The 26653-nt window shown below is 43.8% G+C and overlaps 2 protein-coding genes across 4 annotated transcripts in view; one reads left to right on the top strand and one right to left on the bottom strand.

Moving 5' to 3' along the window:
- Positions 1 to 25446, bottom strand: part of TRAFD1 (TRAF-type zinc finger domain containing 1) — a 47926-nt gene extending 22480 nt beyond the window's left edge. The window contains exons 1-2 of one of the 2 annotated variants that reach the window (XM_032431245.1): positions 25321 to 25446; positions 4331 to 4396 (exon numbers count right to left, since the gene is read on the bottom strand). In XM_032431245.1, coding sequence (XP_032287136.1) covers positions 4331 to 4377 — 47 coding nt within the window. In that variant the 5' untranslated portion in view covers positions 4378 to 4396; positions 25321 to 25446. Of the gene's footprint in view, positions 1 to 4330; positions 4397 to 6763; positions 6863 to 25320 lie in introns of those variants that run through there. The other variant, XM_032431244.1, reaches the window with a different exon arrangement.
- Positions 25447 to 25488: 42 nt separating this feature from the next.
- NAA25 (N-alpha-acetyltransferase 25, NatB auxiliary subunit) overlaps positions 25489 to 26653 on the top strand; it is a 74042-nt gene continuing 72877 nt past the window's right edge. Inside the window, exon 1 of one of the 2 annotated variants that reach the window (XM_032431246.1) lies at positions 25489 to 25618. In XM_032431246.1, coding sequence (XP_032287137.1) covers positions 25561 to 25618 — 58 coding nt within the window. In that variant the 5' untranslated portion in view covers positions 25489 to 25560. The remainder of the gene's footprint in view (positions 25619 to 26653) is intronic. The other variant, XM_032431247.1, reaches the window with a different exon arrangement.

Consider the following 26653-nt stretch of genomic DNA (forward strand, 5'->3'; position numbering starts at 1 on the left):
CGGTATCTTGAAAGATTTAACTTCTCCAAAATTCCAAGCTTTCTGAGGAAACCAGCTAAAATTAGTTTTAAATTAATTGTTTTATTTTTTTTAATGAAGGATATTAAAATATACAGGGGCTATAAATCAAAGTTATGATCTAAACCTATTAAATTAACAAAAGTCAAAATTAGTAAATTCCTCTATTAAAGATGTTGTGAAACTAGTATTCTAATACGTTACCAGTGGTATTGTACACTGCTTAAAAATAGGCTGAAAATGTGTTTCTAGGACCATAATACAGTCTTTAACCAGGTAATCTCACTCTTGGAATTATAAAAATTTTCATTAGTGTCATAAAACAGTAAAAAAGAAAATCATTAAAAATGTTTAAAGAAGTGAGTGGCGGGTGCCTGGGTGGCTCAGTTGGTTAAGCGGCTGCCTTCGTCTCAGGTCATGATCCTGGAGTGTCTGGATCGAGTCCTGCATCGGGCTCCCTGCTCGGCAGGGAGTCTGCTTCTCCCTCTGACCCTAACCCCTCTCATGTGCTCTCTCTCATTCTCTCTCTCTCAAATAAATAAATAAAATCTTTAAAAAAAAAAAAAAAAAGGAGTGGCTACAGTAAATGTATACCAACAAAATGAAAGTAGAGCTGTATCATGATCGTGAATCATATATGCACAAATGCCACAAAAAATTAAACCTAATAATTACTGCTGAGGGAGCAGAGATTCATAATTTTTACAATAATTTTCTTTTAACGGCAAAAATCAAGAAAATATATCTATAGTTTTTATTTTACAGGGCTAGTCAGGATAACCTATTGACATAGAACATTCTATACACCCAAGGCCACTAAAATTTTAGAATTAGACCAAAAAAATATTAAGCACCACAAAGCAGTAAGAATCAAAAGCAGCTGTTAGGTAAGACCACAGAGTATTTACTATGATACATTTTCACCTCTTGGGAAACTCTGAAAGAAACCTTGAAAGAAAAAGATATTTGCAACAATTACACACATGAAACAGTTGTCTACTGGTTTTCTTTTTAAATTTAGCTGCCAAGATAGTCCCACCAAACATTCCAACCAGACAAAATACCAATATACTTGCTTCCTATCATACAGATGAAATCAAGATGTTTTAAATGAGATAAATGAAAACACAACTCCATATCTAGATAAAACTGCCAAAAGCCCCAAGGAGGGACTAGCAAGTTAAAGATGAAATCTCATTTTAGATAGAAATGACTGAAAGGCAAGCCAAGGCTTCCAGAAAAATTCCCAGTAGCCTTCTAAATGCTATACGCAACAAGCCAGAAATCAATTCATTAATACATGCAAAAATAAAAGTCAAAGTTTTTTGGGTTTTTTTTATTGTTTTTAGTAATCTCTACAATGAACATGGGGCTTGAACTCATGACCCTCAGATCAAGAGTCGTGTGCTCTTCCGACTGAGCCAGCCAGGCACCCCTGTAAGTCAAAACCTTCTAACATTGAAGGTCCTATTCCCCAGAACCACACTCTCCCCACAGAGAAGAGAGATGACATGCAAGAACATCTTCAGTAACAACAAACTACTCCTTTTACTGGCCCAGTGGATCTAATGGCAACTCATTTTTCTTAACTTAAAAGATTTTTTAAGTACGCTCCATGCCCAAAATGGGGCTTGAACTCATGACCCTGAGATCAAGAGTTGGACACTCTGACGGAGCCAGCCAGATACCCCAAATTTCTTATGTTTTATTTTATTATTTTTTTTAAATAGGCTTCATGCCCAACAGGGGGCTTCAACTCACGACCCTTAGGTTAGGAGTCGCATGCTCTACCAACTGAGCCAGCCAGGTGCCCCTTCACTTTTTAAATTATTTTATTTTATTTTTATTTTTAGTAAACGCTATGCCCAACATGGGGCTTGAACTCATGACCCCAAGATCAAGAGCTGCATGCTCTACCAACTGAGCTAGCCTGGCACCCCGGCAGCTCACATTTAAAGTTACCTTAACTTTTCTTGGAGAACAATAGAAATATGGCTCTAAAAACAAAAATTTTAAACCTGGAATTTAAACAGGGTTACTGAGATGGGAGGTCTGTGCTAGCTTAGTCACCTTTCCATGCTAATCTTTTCTCTTTAAATAAATTGCTTTGGCTTTGAATAACCCTATTTTCATTAGCTTTCCATTAACTTACCCTTTTTTTTTTTTTTAACTCCCTTAGCATAGTTATTTATACATTGTCCTGGCCTTGAGATTCCTTCAAATTGGAGAACTGATAAAATAAGAGTATCTTAATTGACATTGCCAATGTCTGTTTTTTTACACAATCACAATGTTTTCTTGTGATTATTTGCATTGCTGATTATTTTGTATCAGTAATAGCACATACAAAACACAAACAAAGCTAAAATATTTTTAAGTTGGCAGAAAGTGATAGTGGCATAGTAGAAAAAACCCTATAAGGCAAGACACTCCTCAGAAACGGGCACCTGGGTGGCTCAGTCGGTTGAGCGACTGCCTTCGGCTCAGGTCATGATCCTGGAGTCCTGGGATCGAGTCCCGTATCAGGCTCCCTGCTCAGTGGGGAGCCTGCTTCTCCCTCTGACCCTCCCCCGTCTCATGCTCTCCCTCTCTCTCTCAAATAAATAAAAACTTAAAAAAAAAAAAAAAAAAAAAAGACACTCTCAGAAATGAAATCTTAATTCTGTCAGGGAAAGAATACTGCAACCAGCAGTTGCTCTGATTAAATCCTAATTCTGCTGAAAGCCTGAGTGAAAAGAAAAAGGCAGTAAAAAAATAAAAATTGTTATCTGGCTCAAATCTTCCACCAATCTGAGTTAAAGTCTCTTCCTTCTTCTACATCTCTTCCCTTCTACCACAATTTGGTAAGTTAAACATAGCACACTCAGTTCTGCTTTGCTTTTTTCTTTAGCTCTCCATTAAGAGCACTTGTATATCACTAAAATACCAAACTCTCAGGAAATTATTAGCTGAATCCTAAGTTTCATTTCAGCAAGAAAGAGTTGCTCTTTCTTGTCACTCATGTGGGTTAAACACACCAAAATAGAAAGCTTAACATCCAAGACGACACCAGTCGTCACAAACAGTTCTGGAATCATGAAGTGATAATGATTAAGCTGGACTGCCGGAAGACTTTAACTAGACTTTTTTTTTTTTTTTAATTTATTTACTTTTAAAGCAGTGGAACATTCCTTCAGCAAAATCCTTTATAAAAACAGTTGAGTGGATCTGGTTGAACTACTCTGTCACTGCTAGATGTAGAGCCAACCTCACTAAACTTGCTCCCAATCACCCCCAAGACAGCCACTGTAGCCACACGGGGAAATCTTTGTAAACATTTCCAAAGCATGCATCTAATCCAAACATTGTATTATATTTTTTGTATCTTTTTTTATTTTTATTTTTTATTTTATTTTATTTTTTTTTAAAGATTTTATTTATTTGACAGAGAGAGCACAAGCAGACGGAGAGAGAGGGAGAAGCAGGTTCCCTGCTGAGTAAGGAGCCTGATGTGGGACTCGATCCCAGGACCCTGGGATCATGACCTGGGCCGAAGGCAGCCGCTTAACCAACTGAGCCACCCAGGCGTCCCAATATTTTTTGTATCTTTTTTTAAATAAGTATGACGAGGAGGGGCGCCTGGGTGGCTCAGTTATTAAGCGTCTGCCTTCGGCTCAGGTCATGATCCCAGGGTCCTGGGATCGAGCCCCGCATCGGGCTCCCTGCTCGATGGGAAGCCTGCTTCTCCCTCCCCCACTCCCCCCGCTTGTATTCCCTCTCTCACTGTGTCTCTCTCTGTCAAATAAATAAATAAAATCTTAAAAAAAAAAAAAAAAAAGTATGATGAGGGGCACCTGGCAGGCTCAGTCATACAGCAGGAGACTCTTGATCTCAGGGTTGTGAGTTCAAGCCCCACGCTGGGCGTGGGGCCTACTTAAAAAAAAAAAAAAAAGAAACAGAAAATAAATTAAAAAAAATAAAAATGTATATTTCTCAGAAATACAAAAAATATATCTGCTTATTTATATATCAGAAAAGTGAGGCTCCAAAACAGTCAGTGGGGTGACTTGACAAGTCATTAACTAAAGGCAGGTACCAGAGCTCCAGACTCCCAGCTCCATCACATCACTCTACTCATTTCTCTATGCTACCTGAACCTACCATCTTATCACATTACTAAAACAGGCAATGTTATATAAAACTGTTAAAAAGGCTTTAGTCCCATATATTTCCACGTTATATGGTTCCAATTTTAACCTGCCAATAAATAAACCAACCTTTTACAGAAACTAGTTTGTTCTCATTCCAACATTTCTTAGATTTAATTTCTTACCAATTGTCACACAGTTGAGTGTCCTGGTCATCTAGAAATTCAGCCATCTTTAGTTCTTCCTGAAAACTACAAAGGAGAAAGTGTACACTTTCAATTTCATTTCTGCTTTTAGGATGACATGCAAAACACAAAAACAAAAAACAAGTACACAGGAAATGTTACCAAAACCAGTACATTATTTTATTTAATACCCAATACACTTTGATCTTACCTTATTTTTTAATTTTCATTTTAAAATAATTTGACAAGCAAAAGCACCACGAAAAACTCCTGTGTACCCCTCACCCAATACATCATAACCACAGTAAAATTATCAAATGCAGGAAACTAATACTAATGTGTTAAAAACTAATCTATAAATCACATTCATGAATCATCCCACTAATTCCCTTTTTCTGGCTCAAGATCTAATCCAGGGTCACATATCACATATAGTTATTTCTCCTTAACCTTCTTTGATTTAGAATACGTCTTCAGTTTTTCTTCATCTTTCAAAATCATGTTAGGTGTAAAATGTCCTTTAGTTTGAGTCTGTTCAATGTTTTCTCATGATTAATATGTTTTTTGGCAAGAATACCACAGAACTGATGTTGTGCTAGTCTCAGTGCATTATATCAGAAAGCACATGATGTCAACAGTTTTATTATTACAGATGATGTTAACTTTGATCCTTAGCTGAGAGTCTCTGCCAGGTTTCTGCACTGTACAGTTTTTCCTTCTTTTTAAACAAGATGTCAATGCAGAGAGCAAAGTGCTGGCAATTTTGTTACCACTATTTACTTTATTCTTTTCCATGACACAAAAATGGTCTTAAACACTGCCCCAAAGGGGCTCTTTGATGGTTTTGACATTTCCGAGTGAACTCACTTTTCAAAGCATATATTCATTCAACATGTTAATTGGGACCCTGTGTGCCACACTGGCACTCAGACTACTTCACAAACTAAAGAAATAAAGTGTCTAATAGATCAACTTAGTGACAAAGAAAAATAAGCAAATTAAAGGATACCTTATTGTATTTTGCTGGAAAAGTACAAAGACAAATGGAGATGAAGGGAATCTACTTTAGATAAAGGTGATGAGAGAACGTTCTGACAAGATGACATTTAAAGGAAGACCTGAAGTGCGAAGAGGAAGTAAGAGAGGATGGGAGTGGGGGAAAAACCCATCAGGCAGAGGGCCTAAAAGGCAATGAAAGAGAAAGTAAAGGTAGATCTGGAAGAGCATAAGGAAAAACGGTAATGATTCAAGAAGGCCTTATCATGTAGAGCAGAAGGGATATCGGATTATAGTCCAAGCTCAACAGTAAACCACAGAAGGGTTTTAAATGAGGGAGTTACATGACTCAAGATAACCGCTCCCGTAAGAAACGTAAACTAAGGATAGGAAGCATCTATCTATAAAAATAAATCACGTTCCCAAAACGGGGAAGCCTGGAGACTTTTCTCAGGGCTGTCTGTTTCTAGGTGTGCTCTAGAAACTAAACCAGACCAGAGCGTCGGAGGAGGGAAGTGCCCCTCTGGCTGCAAGGGGTCTGGTGGTGGCACGCAGGGCTGGGAGCGGGCCCCTCTGAGGGTCGAGCTCTGGTTCCGCCACGCAGTGGATACGGGATTTAACCTTTCTGGGCCTCAAATTCTTCAGACAGACAACTGACAACACTTCAAAGGGCCGCTGTACGGAGTAAATGAGCGAATGCACGGGAAGTGCTCCCGTAGAGCGCAAGTCTTCAACCTGAGAAGGAGCCCCTCTCAGGGATTTCGGGCGGAGCTGCCCCCTCGGGTCCAGGCTCAGGAGTCGGTTTCCAACCGCCCCCTCCCCCCAGGGAGTTCGGGGGTGGGGGGCGGAGAGGGCAGCAGCTTCGCAAATAGCAGCGGTTAACATTTACCGTGCGTCTGACTGCTAAGCGCTTTACAGGGACCCTCTCCTCCAGGCCGCAACCCTAGGAGGTGAAAGCCATTATCCCATTGTGGGGAGACAGCCGCCGCACAGTTGGTCGGAGTGGGGACTCGAACCCCGGTCCCTGGCCTAGAGCCCGCACTAAGCCAGCGCGACACCGCCGCGCCCCCTCCGCTTCCCCCCCGCCCCCCCGAAAGCCGGGGGCTCGCGGCTGGCTCTGCCCGGGGCGCGGTGCCCACAGCGGCGCTCCGGACGACGCCCACTTTCCCGACGCCCGGGCCAAGGCCGCGAAGGGGCGGTGCCGCCGGGGGCTGTCGAGGCTCGGGTTCCCTGAGGAGAAAGCGCGGCCTCCTCCACTGGCCTGAGGAGACGCCGCGGCGTGGCCGTCTTTCTCCTTACGGCCGCGACCCCCGGGGCCCACAGCCCCGTTGCCCACACACCAGGCCCTAGGGATGTCGGCCTCCTCCCGAACCGGAGGCCGCAGTGAGGCTCCCAAGGCAGTGAGGCTCCCAAGGCTTGGGCCGCCGCTACACTCACCCGGGACGACAGCAAGGACTTGCAGCTGACCCGCTAGCCGCGGACACAGAGCCTCCCCAGTCAGCCCCCGCACTGAACAACGGCCCCCAGAGCCGCCTCACCACTTCCGACCGTCACGGAGGAGCGCGCCCATTGGCCAGGGGCGGCCCTAGCTGTCAGCCCATTGGGTGGCACTGCTGTCGCTCCCGGGGCCCCGCCTTCTGCGTGCTGATTGGCTCCTCACAGCTCCACCCGGGAGTGAATCCCTGAAAAGTCCCAGCCCCTGCACATCTGGAATGTGCAACAGAGGTCTGAGCTGTGAGCCTGCTTCTCAGGGCCAAGCGGCTGCCCCTGACACAGACTAATAACATTTGCATGAATAATACACAAACAAACATTACTAATACGCCTAATATATTAAGATAATTAATAGCATTTGTTCTCTTGTCATGAGCCATTAATACTTATTAGTCATTCTTGTTGCTATGATAATGCCCTCGCGCAAGACCTCTGCAAGGCTCTAGCCATATTTGAACACTTTGCTTTTTGCAGTGGAAGATTGAGCACCTGGGTCGCAGGCTTGACTCCCATTTTCTCCGCTGCTACCTGTATGGACTCTCTGAACTCCTCATGAATTAAAAAAAAATAGAGAATAAGCCATTTTTATTTATTTGTGTATTTATTTGAGAGACAGAGAGGCAGAGGGAGAGGCAGACTCCCCACTGAGCAGAAAGCCTGACTTGGGGCCCCATCCCAGGACTCTAGGATCATGACCTGAGCCCAACGCAGATGTTTAACTGCCTGAGCCACCCAGACGCCCCTAGAATAAACATTTAAATATAACCAAGAATACATTATCTACAATGCAGCATTTTAAAATCATGATTTTTATTGCAGATTTTAATTGCAAAATGTTCATGCTATAGTGCTAAGCAGGAAAAGCAGGTTACAAAGCATTATTTGTAACAGGCTAAAATATATTTTTTTAAGATTTTATTTATTCATTTGAGACAGAGAGAGAAGTGCATGAGCAGGGGGAGAGGCAGAGGGAGAGGGAGAAACTCCCCACTGAGTCAGGAGCCTGAGGTGGGACTCGATCCCAGGACCCCAGGACCACGACCTGAGCTGAAGGCAGACGCTCAACCATCTGAGCCACCCAGGCGCTCCCAGGCTAAGATATTTAAATAGCCAGTATATTCTGTGTGATTCCAAAGATATAAAGTTCAAAAACAGGCAAAATTAATCTCAAGTGAGAGAAGTCAGAATAATGGTTCCATCGGGAGAGTATGGACTGCAGGGGAATCTGGGAAAGATTTCCAAGTCCTTGAAATGTTCTAGATCTCAATCTGCAAAGTGGTAAATACAGATGTATTGGTAAATAGCCACTAAGCTGTACACTTAAGATTTAAACACTTTATACTGTATGTTAAAGATAACATACCACTCAAAATTGTTCTGCACTTTAACTTTTGTTGGTAATACTACATAATCTGTCTTGGAGATCTATCCACTATTAGCACATCTATCTAGAGGAGCTTCATTCTTTTTTGATAGTAACTCCATTGTATGGACAGACCATGATTTATTCAGCTAGTTCTCTACTGATAGACATTTTGGCTACAAAGTGTTATTTTTGAATACAGCATAAACAACACCTGAAATCTACAGCTACTTCAGTGCCAGCCTCATTGATTTGCTCAGCAAATGTATAGAATGTTCCCTATGTGACAGGCCCCAAATAAGAATCTACAGCTTCAGTGGCAAACAACAGGATGAGTTTCTGCCTTCCCAGAACTTACCACAGAGACAGGCCTGATGGCAATGAATGTGATACATGCTATGGCACCATAAAGAATATATCTGCCAGGGCGCCTGGGTGGCTAGGTCGGTTGAGCGTCTGCCTTCGGCTCAGGTCACGATCCCAGGGTCCTGGGATCGAGCCCCGCATCGGGCTCCCTGCTCAGCGGGAAGCCTGCTTCTCCCTCTCCCATGCCCCCTGCTTGTGTTCCCTCTCTCGCTGTGTCTCTGTCAAATAAATAAATGAAATCTTAAAAAAAAAAAAAAGGATATAGATAACAGCTAGATGAAGACGCATGCGGGGCAAGGGCTGGTGGGTCCCGAGCATAGGAGCTTCTGTCCTAGTGGAGCTGGGTGTGTCATCCTCCTGGCACATGGATGCATTTACGAACCCAGAAGCTCTCCAAACTCCATAGTTGAGGGTTTTCATGGAGGTTCCATTACACAGGCATGACGGATTAAATCATTGGCCATTGGTGATTAACTCAACCTTCAGCCCTTCTCCCTTCCCCAGAGGCAGAGGTGGAAGAGTGGAGCGGGGTCGACATTTCCAACTCTCTATTCACAACGTTAGTTCTTCTAGCAACCAGCCCCCATCCTGAAGCTACCCAGGGGCTCACCAAGAGTCACCTCACGAGCATAAACTCAGGTATGGTTGAAAGTAGCGTATAACGAACAACTAAAGACACTTTTCTTAGGGAATTTCCAAGGACTTTAAAAACTCTTGGGCCAGGAACCAGGACAAAGACCAGATATTTATTTCTTATTCTCTCACCATATCCCAAGAACTGTGCCCTTAAACCTGTGTAGTCAGGTGCAGACCTGGGGGTGAAACAGAACACATGCTTTAGTAGAGAAGCCCAGTTAAAGACCACTTAACCTACAGCAGGTGTTCACAGAGTCTTTGAGACACAACAATTAATTAAGGGCAGTCTCTGCTTGCAGTGAATTTAGGCTATTTGTAAATAGGTTTCTTCTGAACTTTGAAACAGATTTTCCCATAGAAACAGTATTACAGCGATGCCTGGGTGGCTCAGTCGGTTGAGCGTCGGTCGGCCTTGGCCTCAGGTTATGATCCCAGGGTCCTGGGATCAAGTCCCGTGTCGGCTCCCTCCTTCCACCTCTGCCTGCCACTCCCCCTTGTCTCTCTCTCTCTGACAAATAAATAAAATCTTTAAAAAAAAAAGTGTTACAGTGGTGATTCTGACTGACCCACAAAATGTCATTCAATTTATAACACTTTCCAGCAATCCTGTGAACTAAACAGAATTCTTTCAACAAAAATCCATTTTCACTAAATCAGCCAGAGTTGGGTCTTGTGTTTTGTAATGAATAAACTTGTCAAAAAAAAAAAAAAAGCATTATAAGAACCTGAATCCCTGAGAATATATCTCCTTCTCCCTCCCATATACCCTGCAGCCACAGTAACAGAAGGGGAGTGATTTTTCTCCTCCTTAAAACTATTACTCCTTTTGACCAAGCAACTTGACCAAGAAACTTCTAGGAAGCAAACTTATATATAGAAATACTCAGGCTATGTAATTACAGGGATATCCATTACTATTTCCAGGAAGGAAAAATAGTGACAAATGGTCCCTCAAAAGGAGACCAGTTAAATAAATTGTACTTCAATGGAACCATACAAAAAGTAAAAAGAATCAAGGGGTGCCTGGATGTCCAGTCGGTTAAGCAGCCAACTCTTTGATTTTGGCTCAAGTCATGATCTCAGGGACCTGGGATCGAGCCCCACATGGAGCCCTACTTCAGGATCTGTGCTCAGCAGGGAGACTGAGGATTCTCTGTCTCCCTCTCCCTCTACCCCTCCTCTCCCTTCTCTCTCTTTCTTTCTCAAACCTTTTGGGATGCGTGGGTGGCTCAGTTGGTTAAGTGTCTGCCTTCAGTTCAGGTCATGATCCCAGGGTCCTAGGATTGAGTCCCATGTCGGCTCCCTGCTTCTCCCTCTGCCTGCCACTCCCCCTGCTTGTGTGCTCTCTCTCTCTGACAAATAAATAAATAAATCTCTAAAAAAAATAAGTCTTAAAAAAGTAAAAAAAACTGAGCATGGAAAGATATGCAAACCACATTGTTTTATGAAAAGAAAGTTAAAAACCAAATACATCAGGGGTGCCTGGGTGGCTCAATCAGTTTAGTGACCAACTCTTGATTTTGGCTCAGATCATGATCATTGAGCCCCCCGCCCCCATAGGGCTCACACTGGGTGTGGAGCCTGCTTGGGATTCTCTCTCTACCTCTCCCTCTGCCCCTCCCCCACACACTCAGGCTTGCTCTTTCTCTTAAAAAAAAAAATACATCAGTAGGATTTTGTATTTGTAAATACAATATTAACAAATAATATTAATAATATTAAACTATCTAGTAATATGTTAGAATAAGCTTTAGAGGGTGCCTGGGTGGCTCAGTTGGTTAAGCGACTGCCTTCGGCTCAGGTCATGATCTCACCGTCCTAGGATCGAGTCCTACATTGGGCTCCCAGCTCAGCAGGGAGCCTGCTTCTCCCTCTGACCCTCTCCCCTCTCATGCTGTTTCTCTCTCTCTCAAATAAATAAATAAATAAAATCTTAAAAAAAAAAGAATAAGTTTTAGAAATAAACTGGAGGAATTATCCATTCCCAGTGGTGGCCTCCAAAAGGTTGGGCTTACAAAGTTTTTGACATCTTACCATTAAATAATTTTGCAAGTAGGTTATTTTTGTAAGCAGGAAAAAACCAAAAAAGAATCTATATTTCTTCCTCCACTCCTGACTTGCACACAATGTATTTAGGAGAGTTATAAGCCAGATTTTCAGACTTGCTGTTTTTTATGCCTTATTGGTTGAAGGATCCATGGCATCTTTTTTTTCTTATTTACCCTATCTTTTCAATTTTATTGCACCTTAATTTACAAACAATAAAAGCACCCATATTAAGTGCACAGGGTGTTTTGACCTATGGAACTATGACTGCTATCAAGATACACGTTATTTCCATCACTCTTCTGTCAATCCCCATTCCTCCCCCAACCCCTGGCAGCTCCTCATACACTTTCACTTCAGAGAGGAGTTTCATATAAATGGAACCATATAGTCATGTCCGTTTCTATGTCAGGTTTTTTGTTTTTTGTTTTTTTTAAGATTTTATTTATTTATTTGTCAGAGAGAGAGAGAGCACACAAGTAGGGGAAGCAGCAGGCAGAGGGAGAAGCAGGCTCCCCGCTGAGCAGGAAGCCCAATGCGGGGCTCAATCCCAGGACCCCGGGATCATGACTGGAGCCAAAGGCAGATGTTCAACCAGCTGAGCCACCTAGGCATCCCTCAGCCTAAGGTTTTTGAGGTTCATCCACACTGTTGATCACATCAACAAGTGATTTCCTTTTATTGCCTAGTAGCATTCCATCATATGGATATACCACAATTTGTGTGATGGACAGTAGAGTTGATTCCAGTTTTTAGCTAATATGGATGAAGCTGCTGTGAACATTCTGTACAAGTCTGTTGGGAGGACATGCTTTCATTTCTCTTGGATAAATACTTAGGAGTGGAACTCCTGGATCACATGGTAAGTCTATGTTTTAATTTTACAAGAAACTGCCAAAAGGAGTTTTCCGAAGTGATTGTACCATTTAACCTTCCCACCAGCACTATATGAGCATTCCAGTTGTTCCACCTACTTGCCAACTTGGTATAAATACATTTTCAATAAATAAACAGAAGAACAGTGGTCCTGTCTCCTGGGAACAACTTTCTTCTCTTGCATAGGAGATCCAGAAGTTCTGAATACAGATTTTACAACATCATCGAGGGTAGGATAAAGTAGGAATAATGACAAGCTCAAGCTTGCCTTAATTCCCTGGGGTGTCTTATTTTTACTGGCCTATATTCAGCAGCAGGAAAAAAAAAAAAAAAAGTTTACTGACATTTTATTTCTGACCCAAAGAGGTAGGTGGGGTGTGGTGATTACAGTGGCCCCAGAAAGGATTTAGATGAGACCTGAGGAAGACCTGCTTCATGTTTTACTGGGAGACAATCTGGAAAAGAGGATTAGATGCAGTTCCCCTTAAGCGCTGTTTCTCCAGCTACAGTGGAATTTTGATAAAGCCCTGGGGATAGGTGTTGCCTTATCCTTCTCTGCTCTGCCAAACTCTGGTCCCAGCCAGGATGGGGGAGGGGAATCCCTCTCTTTTGGCCAAAGCTGTCACTTACCTAATCTGAGAAGCCAGTAGGGACCTCCTCCCCAACATTCCCTGCAGCGCCAGTCCCAGGACCCCTCAACTCCCCACAGTCCGCTCTGTCAGCCACAGCCCCTGGCCCATCAAGTGATTTTCCCTGAGTGCCGCTTTTCCTTGTGTCTCCAGCCGCCAACCTCTTTCCCTCCCATGTTTGCTTCTCAGCAGCTGCCTCGAGTCACAGATTCCTGGCCCGGTGCCCACCCAGCACAGACTCTGACACAGAGAAGGCAATTAATTCATACTTGCGAAATTACATCAAGGTGTTTCTGATGATTATCTCTGGTGTGGAGTCTTGATGGTTTTCTTTATGGGCTGCTTCATCGTAAACATTAAAAGTTAGTTTGGGCCAAAACAAAATTCGTTTTCATTGAATTGAATTCCATTTCTCTCTGGGGCATCCCAGCCTTTGCCCCACCCTCTGCCCTTTGCCAGCTCCCTCCGTCTTTTATGTCACTGGCCCCACCCCTCTGTGCTTGACCTTCCAGTCACTGTTTTGGATGTCGCAAGGGACAACTAGGCTGGGAGTGAGTCCCTGGTTCCCTGGCATCTCAGCAAACCCCCATCCCCAACACCTTCTCCCTCCCTGCCAATCTTCTCAAGTACCTCTGGAGGAAAGGAATATTGTTGTTGGTTTTTTTTTAAGATTTTATTTATTTATTTATTTATTTGAGAGAGCGAGAATGAGAGAGAGAGAGAGCGCACACGAGAGGGGGAGGGTCAGAGGGAGAAGCAGACTCCCTGCTGAGCAGGGAGCCCGATGTGGGACTCGATCCTGGGACTCCAGGATCATGACCTGAGCCAAAGGCAGTCGCCTAACCAACTGAGCCACCCAGGTGCCCCTATTGTTTTGTTTTAATGTGTATTGGGTTATAATGACAACACCATAAAGTGCATAAACCTTAAGTATATTGTTCAATGAATGTTTTATAACATCTTTATTGGGATACAATTCACATATCATACAATTCACCCATTTAAAGTGTTTTGTGGGGATGCCTCAGTCGGTTAAGCGTCTGCCTTTGGCTCAGGTCATGATCCCAGGGTCCTGGGATGGAGTCCCGCATCAGACTCCTTGTTCAGCGGGGAGCCTGCTTCTCCCTCTGCCTGCCGCTCCCCCTGCTTATGCTCTCTCTGACAAATAAATCTGACAAATAAAAATAAAATCTTTTTTAAAAAGTGTTTTGTGGGTTTTTAGCTTATTCACAAAATTGTGCAATCATCACAATCTATAGGATATATTTTATTTTATTTGAAGATTTTACTTATTTATTTGAGAGAGAGAGAGAGAGTGCCAGAGAGCATGAGCAGGGAGGAGAGGGAGATGCAGGCTCCCCAGGAGCAGGGAGCCCGGTGCGGGCTCCATCCCAGGACCCTGGGATCATGACCTGAGCCGAAGATGGATGCTTAAAGGCTTAAGCGAGCCACCCAGGCGTCCCATGACATTCATTTCTTTTTTTTTAAAGATTTTATTTATTTATTTGACAGAGAGAGACACAGCGAGAGAGGGAACACAAGCAGGAGGAGTGGGAGAGGGAGAAGCTGGCTTCCCACTGAGCAGAGAGCCCAATGCTGGACTGGATCCCAGGACCCTGGGATCATGACCTGGGCGGAAGGCAGATGCTTAACAACTGAGCCACCCAGGCGCCCCCATGACATTCATTTCTATTAGGTATACAGGCAAGAATGGAATTGCTGGGCTGAGTTGTATGATATGTATTTATTTAACTTTTGCTTATTAAAAGTTCCAGCCCCCTACGTGCACATAAATATTTCCAGTTCTTGTAAGTTGGTGATTCTCAAGTACTTACAGTTTGTCTCATTTTTTTTTCCACCTACAAGTTTTGGGGTTCTATCTTCCTATATTTCTCAGTGACCCCAGGGGATGTCATAAGCTGGCCACCTGATGATTACCAAGAGGGGCTTAAACAATTGACAAGCTGGAAAGAGGAAATAGGACCTCTGCTAGGCAGTAAGGGTGGGGTGTAGGTAACTATTAGGGAGGCAACGAACAGTGTCTGCCACAGGAAGGGCACTCATCATACACATTTACCCTGTTGATGGAGATAGGACTTTCAGGGAGGGCTTTACACATACTTTTTGCTTGCCACTTTGCACACAGTCACAAGTATATTCATCTATTGCTGGAGACATAACTTGTGAAGCCCCTGCCCCTGCTAGAAACCAGTTTCCTAATCAAGATGCCAGGTTCCAAAATGTTTACATTATTTTGTCAGTTCTGAAGCAAGGGGCTAGGAAACTCAGCTGACATTGGGGGGACTCATACATATTCATAAGGAGAATGGAGATGGGACCTGAGTTCTCAGAGCATGCTGGGAAATTTCCCAGAGGGCCTGGTTACTAGGCAGAATTCTCAGGAGCTGCTGTTCCCTTTGCCTGATGACTTCCTCATCCCTCAGACTTTTGCACAGTGCCATTCTGGTTTTGAGAGGAGGAGACATCTTAGGATCACTTGCATTGTGGTCTGCTTTTCCAGAAAAGCTCTCAGGTCTTTCCCCCCCATGCTGCTTAGTAAAGTACTTCCCATTTCCTAGAGTGAAAAACATTAGTGCTTAAATCATATTTTTCAGAGGGTGGTTTGAGGGCTGGCAGGATTAGCATCCTTTGGGGCAGGGAAAATGCTTGTAAAAATGCCCAGACCCACTTTCCACCTACTGGGTACAAATTTCTGTGGTGGGGTCCCAAAATATTCATTTCAGAGGTTTGTGAGTGATTCTTGTGCTCAATGAAGTTAGAGAACCCTCTGGCTTAAATTATCAATTAAAGGAAAACTAACAACACAGACATATTCTTGAAACTATATCCACGGGCGCCTGGGTGGCTCAGGCAGTTAAGCATCTGCCTTTGGCTCAGGCCCTGATCCCAGGGTCCTGGGATTGAGCTCCTCATCAGGCTCCTTGCTCAGCAGGGAGCCTGCTTCTCCCTCTCCCACTTCCCCTTGCTTGTGTTCCCTCTCTCCTGTCTCTCTGTCAAATAAATAAATAAATCAATAAATCTTAAAAAATAAAAAAAGGTAGATTCCTGTGACCCAACCACACCCATGGAATCCTAACTTCTGGATGGTGAGGTCTCGTAATCTGTGATTTTAAATAAATAAATAAATAAATAAATAAATAAATAAATAAAAACAAATTGCACTTGAACCTTTGTCATAAATCCAGTGATCATCCAGTAGGAATCTATTTCTGGACTCTTTGTTCTACTGTTCTTTTTGTCTATCTTAAGCCAATACCACACTATCTTAATACCTGTAGCATTAAGATAGGTTTGAAATCTGGTAATGTAGGGGCGCCTGGGTGGCTCAGATGGTTAAGCATCTGCCTTCGGCTCAGGTCATGATCTCAGGGTCCTGGGGTCGAGTCCCGCATCGGGTTCCCTGCTCAGTGCAGAGCCTGCTTCTCCCTCTCCCTCTGCCACTCCCTCTGCTTGTGCTCTTCTGTCTATCTCTCTGTCAAATAAATAAATAAAATCTTTAAAAAAAAAAAAAAAAAAAAAAAAATGAAATCTGGTAATGTAAATCCTCCTCCTTTGCTCCTTTTTTTCAAGATCTTTTATCTTGGCTATTTTAGGTCATTTACATTTGCATACAAAGTTTAGAATCAGTTTGCTAATGAATTTCCTGACTGGTTTTACTTATTTTTTTTTAAGATTTTATTTATTTATTTAATTGACAGAGAGAGCAAGAAAGAGAGAGACAGGGAGAGAGGAAACACAAGCAGGGGGAGAGGGAGAAGCAGGCTTCCCGCCGAGCAGGGAGCCGGACATGGGGCTCGATCCCAGGACCCCGGGACCATGACCTGATCACTCAACCAACTGAGCCACCCAGGCGCCCCTCCTGACTAGTTTTAATCTCTTATCTCTTATGCCTTATCTTACCAGAAAATTGACCACACAGTAGCACCATTTCCCAGAAGCTCCTTCATTTTAAATTGAGGACCAACTTCTTGGCATACAAGCCGCCAAATGCAGCTGACAGGGCTCTGAGTTCAGCAGCTCAAAGGCTGTATAGAGAAAAGTCTAGACTCAGAACACGAAGTCCAGCTAGCTTGGCAAATTCCTTATTTGTGACCCCCAGCTTTGACCTGCCCTTGAAAGGAGCCTGTAAATTGTTCCATGATTAGACAGAACTGCATATGGAAATTTAACGTATGATAAAGATGGCATTGTGTCCTTTGTGAAAAAGATGGATTATTCCATAAATGAGGTTTGGAGCAACTGGAAAAGATAAAATTGGAACCCTACTTAATTATTCACACTGAAATAAATTCCAAATAGATCAAAATACTTAGGAGAACTCAAAGTAATTTTAAAATAATATTGGAGTGAGGAAAGGCTGCAAAATATAAAACATTTCTTCATTGCAAAAAAACCCATATCCCCAAAATGAAAAGGCAAACAATACACTGGAAAAAAAAATTGAAACACCTGTTTATGGCTAAAGGTTCATTTCTGGGACGCCTAAGTGGCTCAGTCGGTTAAGTGTCTGCCTTCGGCTCAGGTCATGATCCCAGGGTCTAGGGATCGAGTCCCGCATCGGGCTCGCTGCTCAGTGGGTAGCCTGTTTCTACCTCTGCCTGCAGCTCCCCCTACTTGTGCAGTCTCTCTCCCTCTCTGACAAATAAATAAATAGAATCTTAAAAAAAAAAATAAATAAAGGCTCATTTCCTTAATATATAAAGGGTGATGTCAATTAATAACAAAAGACTAACAATCTGAAAAAAATGAAAAAGGGACATGACCAGATTGATAAAAGAAAATGCATTACAAATTGGTCTTAAACAGACGAAAATAGGGTAAATATCATTCATAACCTGAGAAACATGAATTAGAATCACACTGAGATATCATTTTTCACTGTGAGATTGTCAAAGATACAAAAGATTGAGAGCACTCTGTGTGGCGAGGGAAACTGGCATTTCTGCACATTGGTTATGAGAATGCAAACTGATACAACCTTTGTGAGGAGCAATTAAAGAATATTTATTCAAATATTAAGTGAAAAGAACAACTTACAGAAGCATATGAATAGTATGATAACATTTATCAAAATTTTAAAGAAAGCGAAACTATCATGTTATTTATAGATACATACATATGCAATAAAAATATTAAGACATGGAAGGAAAAATACCAGCCAATAGCATAATAGTGGTTATCTATGGAGAGGTAGGGAGGGGGAGAGATAAAGAAATGTACATGTGGTATCAAGTTTATGCTTGCAAAATGTTAATATTTGTTAGATCTGTGTGAAATGTATGCACGGGTATTCTCTTTTACAGATCTTGAAATATTTGAGCATTTTTTAAATAAAAAATATAGCTTATAAGGGCACCTGGCTGGCTCAGTCGGTAGAGCATGCCACTCTTGATCTCAGGGTCATGCCACACTTGATCTCTTGGTCATGCCCATCTTGGGCATAGAGCTTACTTTAAAAAAAAAAAATAATAATAGGGGTTCCTGGGTAGCTCAGTCATTAAGCGTCTGCCTTAGGCTCAGGTTATGATCCCAGGGTCCTGAGATCGAGCTCCGCATCGGACTCCCTGCTCCACGGGAAGTCTGCCTCTCCCGCTCCCCCTGCTTGTGTTCCCTCTCTCGGTGTGCCTCTCTCTGTCAAATAAATACATAAAATATTTTTTAAAAACATAAAAAATAAAATAATAATAATAATTACAATGAAATCCATCCCTTCTGAATTTGGAAAGTGGCCTGGGTAATTTGGCATTCCTGCGCCACCTGGTGGACTGAACTGGAAGTGCTGGGGTGGAGGAGACCTCCGAGAGGAAAATGAGTGAGGCCCAGGATCATACTGGGAATTACTGGCCAAACCAAGACCATGATCCTGATTCTTCAAACTCTTATTTCCCAGTTTTGTGTTTCTTTGCCTTGAACTCTACCTTTAATTCTGTGCCTACTTTGTACTTTCGGCCTTCTTTAGGCTGTTTGGACGTAAGCCTGTTTGATTTCAGAGCCAGAGCTGCTGTTCATTCTGTCAAAGTGCAGGAAATCAACTGGGAGAACAGTGAAATATATCACTTTTATTCTGTGAAGGATTAGGACTAGGTATTGAAACCTATTCATCAAGGGGGACCTGGCTGGCTTAGTCAGGAGAGCATGTGACGCTTGATCCTGGGGTCGTGAGTTCCAGTCCCATGTTGGGTGTAGGGATTACTAAAATAAATAAATAAATAAATAAACTTAAAAAAAATATCCATCAAGTTGGAAAAGAAAAACTAGAAAAGTCATTGGGTGGAGACACTCACAATCAGTACATTCAAGTAATACAGCCCCCTACCTCATGTCGCCCAGCTAACTCTTCAGGCACAGCGTACCCATGTGCTTCACTGCCCTTGAGTGAGAGAGTTTCTCACCAGAGCAAATCTGACACCAAACAGGACAAGAATGAAGGGCGTACCCCCTTGTTCTAAGCCAAGAAAACAGAAACTACCATTGAATGAGTACCTGCTGTATGCGAAGCATTTCTCCATAATGTCAGCTCTAAAAATTCTTGAGTTCCAAATTGTACAGCAAGAAGCATGGGCTTTTGGCTCCCTTGAGGTCATCTCCTTTGTCACCTGAAATGATTCAGGTCTACCAAAGGGTGTGGAGGCTGCATCCCAGAAGCAGGTAAGGACAGGCCCAGAGCCAGGTCACTGCTTCAGCCTTAGGCACTGAGGACGAGGGGCAGGGATGGGAAAAGAGAAAGGCCAATTCATCTTACTTGGATGCCAAAAAGGCTTTTGGGGTGGAGGGAAAGTACTCCACAACAACAGTGACTCAAGGATCTAGAGGCCTCTGTTAAGGAGGTCCACAACGTCCGGGCTTTGCCAAGTTCAGGGAACAGTGCTGAGCCTGTCAGCGTTCTTCTGGGGCCAGACCAACAAAGGTAACCTGAGAATGTATCTCACTAACCACAGTCCTGGCCAGGAGCCTCATATGCGCCCCTACTTGAAGGTGCTGTGTTTTTCCATTCTGGGAAATTCTTAAAACGCAGGTGACTCACCAGCTATTTCATTTGCGCCAAAGATGAGCCCCAGCCCTCCTCCCCCCTCTCTCCTCTCCAAGTCCAACCTTGGCTTGGTCATACCTGGCCAAATTGTCTCAGAGTAATCCTGGGGTCAGTTTACCTAGGCTCTTGCCCTTCATTCTTGTTGGTTAGCATGATTTGGGGAGCACGGAGTTCTCCTTGGGATAGGGCTGCCAGATTTAGCAAATAAAAATACAAGACATCTGGTTAAACGTGAATTTCAGACAAATAGTGAATACCATTTGCTGTAAGTACTCCCAAATACTGCATTGTATTTTATCTGACATTGTATCCTGGGAGTATTTAAATTTCTCTCATTATCCCAGATCAGGGTTGACAAACTTTTTCTGTAAAGGACCAGACAGTAAGTGTTGTAGGCTCGTGGGCCACACTGCTGGGTCTCTGTTGCAACTACTCAACTCTGCTTTTGTAGCACCAAAGCAGCTATAGACAATGCATAAATAAATAGGTGTACTGTGTTATATAAAATGTTATTTATGGACATTGACCTTTGAATTTACGTAATTTTCACATGTCATGAAAGAGTCTTGTTTTGATTTTTTCCCCAGCCATTAAAACATATAAAAACCATTCTTAGCTTACAGGTTTTAAGAAAACTGGTAGAAAGCTAGATTTGACTGACAGGTCATAGTTTGCCTACCTCTGATCTAAAGTCAAAGAATCCAGGTACACCTGAGTGGCTCAGTCGGTTAAGCATCTAACTTTTTTTTTAAAAATATTTTATTTATTTATTTGTCAGAGAGAGAGAGGCAGGCAGAGGGAGATGCAGGCTCCCTGCTGAGCAAGGAGCCTGAAGCGGGACTTGATTCCAGGACCCTGGGATCATGACCTGAGCCGAAGGCAGACGCTTAACGACTGAGCCACCCAGGCATCCCAAGCATCCAATTCTTGATTTCAGCTCAGGTCATGATCTTGGGGTCATGAGATTGAGCCCTGTGTTGGGCTCCGCACTTGGCATAGAGTCTGTTTGAGATTCTCTCTCTCCCTCTGCCCTTCCCCCCTGCACTCACACTCTCTCTCAAACAAATCAATCTTAAAAAAAAAAAAATAACCAGCCAAAGAATCCAACTTTTGTCTGAATCCAAATCACCAGAGAATCGATTTGTAACAATATAGATTGCTAGGCCCCATTCCTAGAGTTTCTCTTCAGTAGGTCTGGGGCAGTGCCTAAAAATTTGCATTTCTAACACCTTCCCAGGTGATGCTGATGTTGCTAACTAAGGACCACACTTTGAGAACCACTGACCTAGAAGAATACCATTTCCCTGTAATGCCAACTTCTTTTTCTGGGATATTTTATTTTATTTATTTTTTAAAGAATTTTTTTTAAAAGATTTTATTTATTTATTTATTTATTTATTTATTTATTTATTTATTTATTTAGAGAGTGAGAGAGCGAGTTGGGGGAGGAGCAGGGGGAGAGGAGGAGAGAGAATTTTAAGCAGACTCCGCGCTGAATGCCGAGCCCGACATGGGGAGGGATCCCATGATCCTGAGATCACAACCTGAGCTGAAACCAAGAGTCAGATGCCCAATTGACTGAGCCCCCCAGGTGCCCCAAAGATTTTTTTTTTTTAAAGATTTTATTTATTTATTTGAGAGAGAGAGAGAGCATGAGAAGGGGGGATGGTCAGAGGGAGAAGCAGGCTCTCTGATGAGCAGGGAGTGGGACATGGGACTCGATTCCGGGACTCCAGGATCATGACCTGAGCCAAAGGCAGTCGCTTAACCGACTGAGCCACCCAGGCACCCTGCCCCAAAGATTTTTACTTTTAAGTAATCTCTACACCCAACATGGGGCTTGAATTTATAACCAGGAGATCAAGAGTTGCACGCTGCACTGACTGAAAGAGCCAGGCACCCCTATCTGGGGTATTTTAAAGCCTCCTCAGCCTTAGGAATGATTTTCCATGAGCATCACAGATTATATCTTTGTTGGAGACCCTCCCATTCTCTGTAAGAATTTCTCCTTGCACTTGCTACTGGAATTTTCTCCTTTAGCTAGCCTTGGGTTGGAGTTGGGCTGAGAGTTTCTAATACATTTGGTTTAAAAAAAAATAGCTCTCCCCAAGTATTAAAAATTATGCATTTAAAAATCTTTTATTTTATTTTGTGGGGCACCTGGCCGGCTCAGTCAGTAGAGCATGTGACACTTGATTTCAGGGTCATGAGTTCGAGCCCCACCTTGGGGGGACTTAAAAAAAGAGATTACTTAAAAGAAGAAAAAAAATCTTTTCTTTTTGTGAGTAATTTTAGATTTACAGAAAAGTTGAAAAGAGGGTAAAGTTTACATATACTCCTCACCCAGTTTTTTTTTTTTTTTAAGATTTTATTAACTTATTTTAGAGAGAGACAGCGTGCACCATTCACGCGCGGGGGGGGGGGGGGGGGGGGGAGCAGAGGGGGAGGGAGAGGGAAAGAATCTCAAGCTAACTTGTGCTGAGGGCAGAGCCTGACCTGGGGCTCGATCTCATGACCCTGCGATCATGACCTGAGCCTGAACCAAGAGTGGGATGTTTAATGGACTGAGCCACCCAGCTGCCCATCACCCAGTTTTCTTCAATGTTAACATCTTACGTGTACATTTATCAAAACCAAGAGGCCAACATTAGTACAACACTATTAACTAAACTCTAGACCTTATTTGAATTTCAACTGTTTTTCCACAATGCCCTTTTTCTGTCCCAGGATCCCAACCAAGATACCACATTACTTTAGTTGGCATGTCTCCTTAGGTTCCTCTGGTCTATGACAGTTTCTCTGTTTCCTTATTTTTCATGACCTTGACAGTTTTGAAGAGTACTGGTCAGACATTATGTAGAATGTCACTCAAATTGGATTTGTTTAACGTTTTCCTCCTGATTACTCTGGGATTATGGGTTTTCTGGAAAAATACTACAGAAGCAAAGCTCCTTTCTCATCATCTCATGTTGGGGTACATGTTATGAACATGAATCATTACTGGTACCGTTAACTTTGATCACTTAGTTAAGGTGGTTCTTATAGGTTTCTCAACTGCGAAGTTTTTCTTTTCTATACTTAACTCTTTGGAAACTGGTCAATAATTCCAGGGTGTGGATTTGGGAGTGAGACCACCACAAATTTTACCACAGACTTACTGTGTGATCTTGGGCAAGTTACCTGATATCTCTCTGTTTCAAAATTTTCATTTTAAGATGAAGATCGAAATGGTGCCCATTCCACCAGTTTGTAAGAGTGAAATGAGAAGATGTATGTAAAAGAGCTTAGCACAGTCTCTGGCATGTAAGTGCTCACTGATGCACACTATGATTATTATTACTATCATCACTAGTTTTTTTCTAGGCATTTTAAAAAAAATTTTAATAGCAATTGTTAACTCGCTGTTATGGTAGATTCTAAAGACTTTTGATGGGTGCCTGGCTGGCTCAGTCGGTAGAGCATGCGACTTTTTTTTTAAATTAACATATAATGTATTATTTGTTTCAGGGGTCTTTTTTTTTTTTTTTAAGATTTTATTCATCCATTTGACAGAGAGAGAGAGAGAGAGACAGAGAGAGAGAGCATGCGGGAGCACAAGCAGGGGGAGCGGCAGAGGGAGAGGGAGAAGCAGACTCCCCATGGAGCAGAGAGCCAGATGCGGGGCTTGATCCCAGGACCTTGGGATCGTGACCTCAGGTGAAGGAAGCCGCTTAACCAACTGAGCCACCCATGTGCCCCATTTTTTCTTTTTTTTTTTTGAGCATGTGACTCTTGATCTCAGAGTTATTAAGTTCAAGCCCCATACTGGGTATAGAGATTACTTAAAAATAATATCTTTTTTTTTTTAAATAAAATCTTAATAAAAAAGTAAATAGGGGCGCCTGGCTGGCTCAGTTGGTTAAGCGTCTGCCTTTGGCTCCGGTCGTGATCCTGGGGTCCTGGGATCGAGTCCCACATCGGGTTCCCTGCTCAGCGGGAAGCCTGCTTCTCCCTCTGCCTGCCGCACTCTCCCTCTCTCTCTGACAAATAAATAAACAAAATCTTTAAAAACAAAAGTAAATAAAAACTTTTGATCTAGATGCTTTAATTAGTATTTTTCTTTCTTTCCTTTTTTTTTTTTTTTTAAAGATTTTATTTATTTGTCAGAGAGAAAGAGCGCACAAGCAGGGAGAGTGGCAGGCAGAGGGAGTAGCAGGCTCCCCGCTGAGCAAGGAGCCTGATGTGAGACAAATTAGTATTTTTCAGAGTGGTCCTCAGATTGAATTAGCATGTCTGGGAGTAGGATCCAGGAAACTCATGTTTATCAAGTTTCCCAAGGGATTCTGATGTGCACTAAAGTTGGAGAATCATTTCCTTGGACACTAAAAAGCCCAGAAACGGAGAGGGAAGGAACATCAGTAGAATGGATCAACCCCAGCTGGTCAAGGATGACACTGGGGACACTGTAGTGCAGGGCATGACTCTGGTTCTCTACTCAGAAAGACCTGAGTTTGAATCATAGTGACTAGTGTGGCCTTACCTTAGGTTATGACTCTCCTGAGCCTGGCACACCTAAGTGGCTCCCTCCCTCTTCAAGTCTTCAACAATTACACTTTTTCAGCTAGGCTTTCCCTGACCCCATTATACATATAAAATTGCCTCCCTCCTGCACTCTCCAGTCCCTGTTTTACTTTTCTCAGAATCATTTATCACCACCTAATATGCTATATATTTTCTTTGTCTCTCCCACTACAAGTAAAGCTCCATGAAAACTTTGTCTATTTATTGATGGAGCCTCCGTGCCTAAAAACAAAGCATGGCACATAATAGGCATTCAATAACTATGTGTTGTATGAATTGATTTACTTTTTCCCTCCAGTTTTACTGAGGTATAATTGACAAACTGACTGCATTACTATTTTTTTTTTCTAAGATTTTATTTATTTGACAGAGAGAGTGCGAGAGAGGGAACACAAGCAGGGGGAGTGGGAGAGGGAGAAGCAGGCTTCCCGGCAAGCAGGGAGCCCCATTTGGGGCTCTATCCCAGGGCTCTGGGATCACGACCTGAGCCGAAGGCAGACGCTCAACGAGTGAGCCACGCACGCGCCCCTGACTGCATTACTATTAATCTAGGATGCTTCTTAGCTGGTTGAGCCCCAGGCGAGGGGTGAAGGGATCTTGAACTTTTCAGGCTTATTTTTACCGTTGATCAGCATCCTTCCCCCCCTCCCGCCCCCTTTTTAAGTAAGCTCTGTGCCCTAGGTGGGGCTTGAACTCATCAACCCCAAGATCAAGACTCTCATGCTCTACCCATTGAGCCAGTCAGGCACCCCAGATCGGACAGACCCCTTTTCCCCACTTGTCCCTTGGGTCAGTCTCCCAGAGGAGTTCCCGGTTCCTCAACAATTGGTCACAGACAAGTCTAACTGGTCCTCCCTCGGACACAGGATAAATACGATAAGCAGGAGCAGCCGAGCCCCAACTTTGACCAAGAGTTTCTCCCCTCCTTTCCTCACTACCCAGTACGTGACTCGGAAGGGATTTCAATACCAACAGCCGTCTCTTTCACCCAGGTTGATTCCATCTGGCCAAAGGAGGAAAGTTTCCTATTGAAGAAGCCACTGCGGTACGAGTAGGGGTCCGCGGGCCGGAGGGCTTCCCTTTCCGCGCAGGAACGTTCAGTCGCAGCCCCGCGACTATCGCGATAGAAGAGCGGGATCGGCGCTGGCCCTTTAACAGCACCTTCCCGAGGGCCTGCCCCGCGCGTGCGCACTGCGGTTCTGCGCTTGTCATCATGGCGACGCGGGGCCATGTGCAGGACCCTAACGACAGGCGCCTCCGGCCCATTTACGGTGAGTGCCTGGGGCCAGCCTCTTGTCGGCCGGACGCGTCGAGAGCTGCTGAGGCCGAGGCGAAGGTCCAGGAGGGGCGCTGAGGGGGCGGGCGCGGAGCTGGCAGGCGCGGGGGGCGGACCGCGCGCGCCTCTAGGCCGCAGCCCCGGGCCTCGCGTAAGCGCTGGCCGGGCCTTCCTGAGCCCAGCGGTGGCAGCGGCGCGGTCCAGGCAGCGTCTGGGCAGCAGAGCTGGCCCGACGTGCAGGCCGTGTGAGACACACTCTCGCTGAGACGTGCGCTGCCCGCAGGCTGCGTTGTTAATGCCGCACCAAGGAAGACCCAGGATTTCAGGTGGATCCCAAGCCAGGTGAAAGCTGGCTCCGGCACGAGGGTGCGACACTCTGCTTGAGGGAAAATTCCTCACTAAAGACTTTTTACTTAGGAGAACCGGGCCTAGGGGGTCGTCTGACAAGCTTTGCTCGGTGCACATGGAGAAACAGGTCCAAAGAGGGGAAGGGGCTTATGCAAGGTCACCCAGATCGAGTCAGGAGCAGGCCCTATTCGAGGCTCCCAATCCAGAGCTCTTTGGTGGAGAAACAGCTGCTCTGGGCGCACGTGGGAGGCGGGGTGGGGGGGGTCGTGGGCCCAAAATAGCGGTGAAGAGACCGTGTTAGCTCTTGTCAGAGGGGCATGCAGGGCTGCTGCAGGGCTTTTCCTCTCTGCAGCTTCTCTGGTTTTCTCTGCAGCTTCCCTTGTGCTTGCTAAGTGGATCCCCCTCGTTAACGCTTACCTCAACTCTCAGGCTTTCAGACCTTGATGTCATCCTGCTACCCGGCTGTGAAAAATCAACAGATTTGAGTCAGGGAGAAACACCTTTTCAGTAACCAGGATGTTCTGTAATTGGGCAGTGGTCCTTTTTGCAATTCCTCTCTCTCCTCATAGATAGTTGGTCTGTCTTAGTCAACAGTGAGGAAGGCTTCAAGGTCAATGGTTTTTGCCAAACTAGACCTCGAGCTTATAGTGTAAATGTTACTAAATGGAGGTTTCTCCACATG

The sequence above is a fragment of the Phoca vitulina genome, unplaced genomic scaffold, assembly GCF_004348235.1.
Source record: "Phoca vitulina isolate PV1807 unplaced genomic scaffold, GSC_HSeal_1.0 scaffold46, whole genome shotgun sequence".
NCBI lineage: Eukaryota > Metazoa > Chordata > Mammalia > Carnivora > Phocidae > Phoca > Phoca vitulina.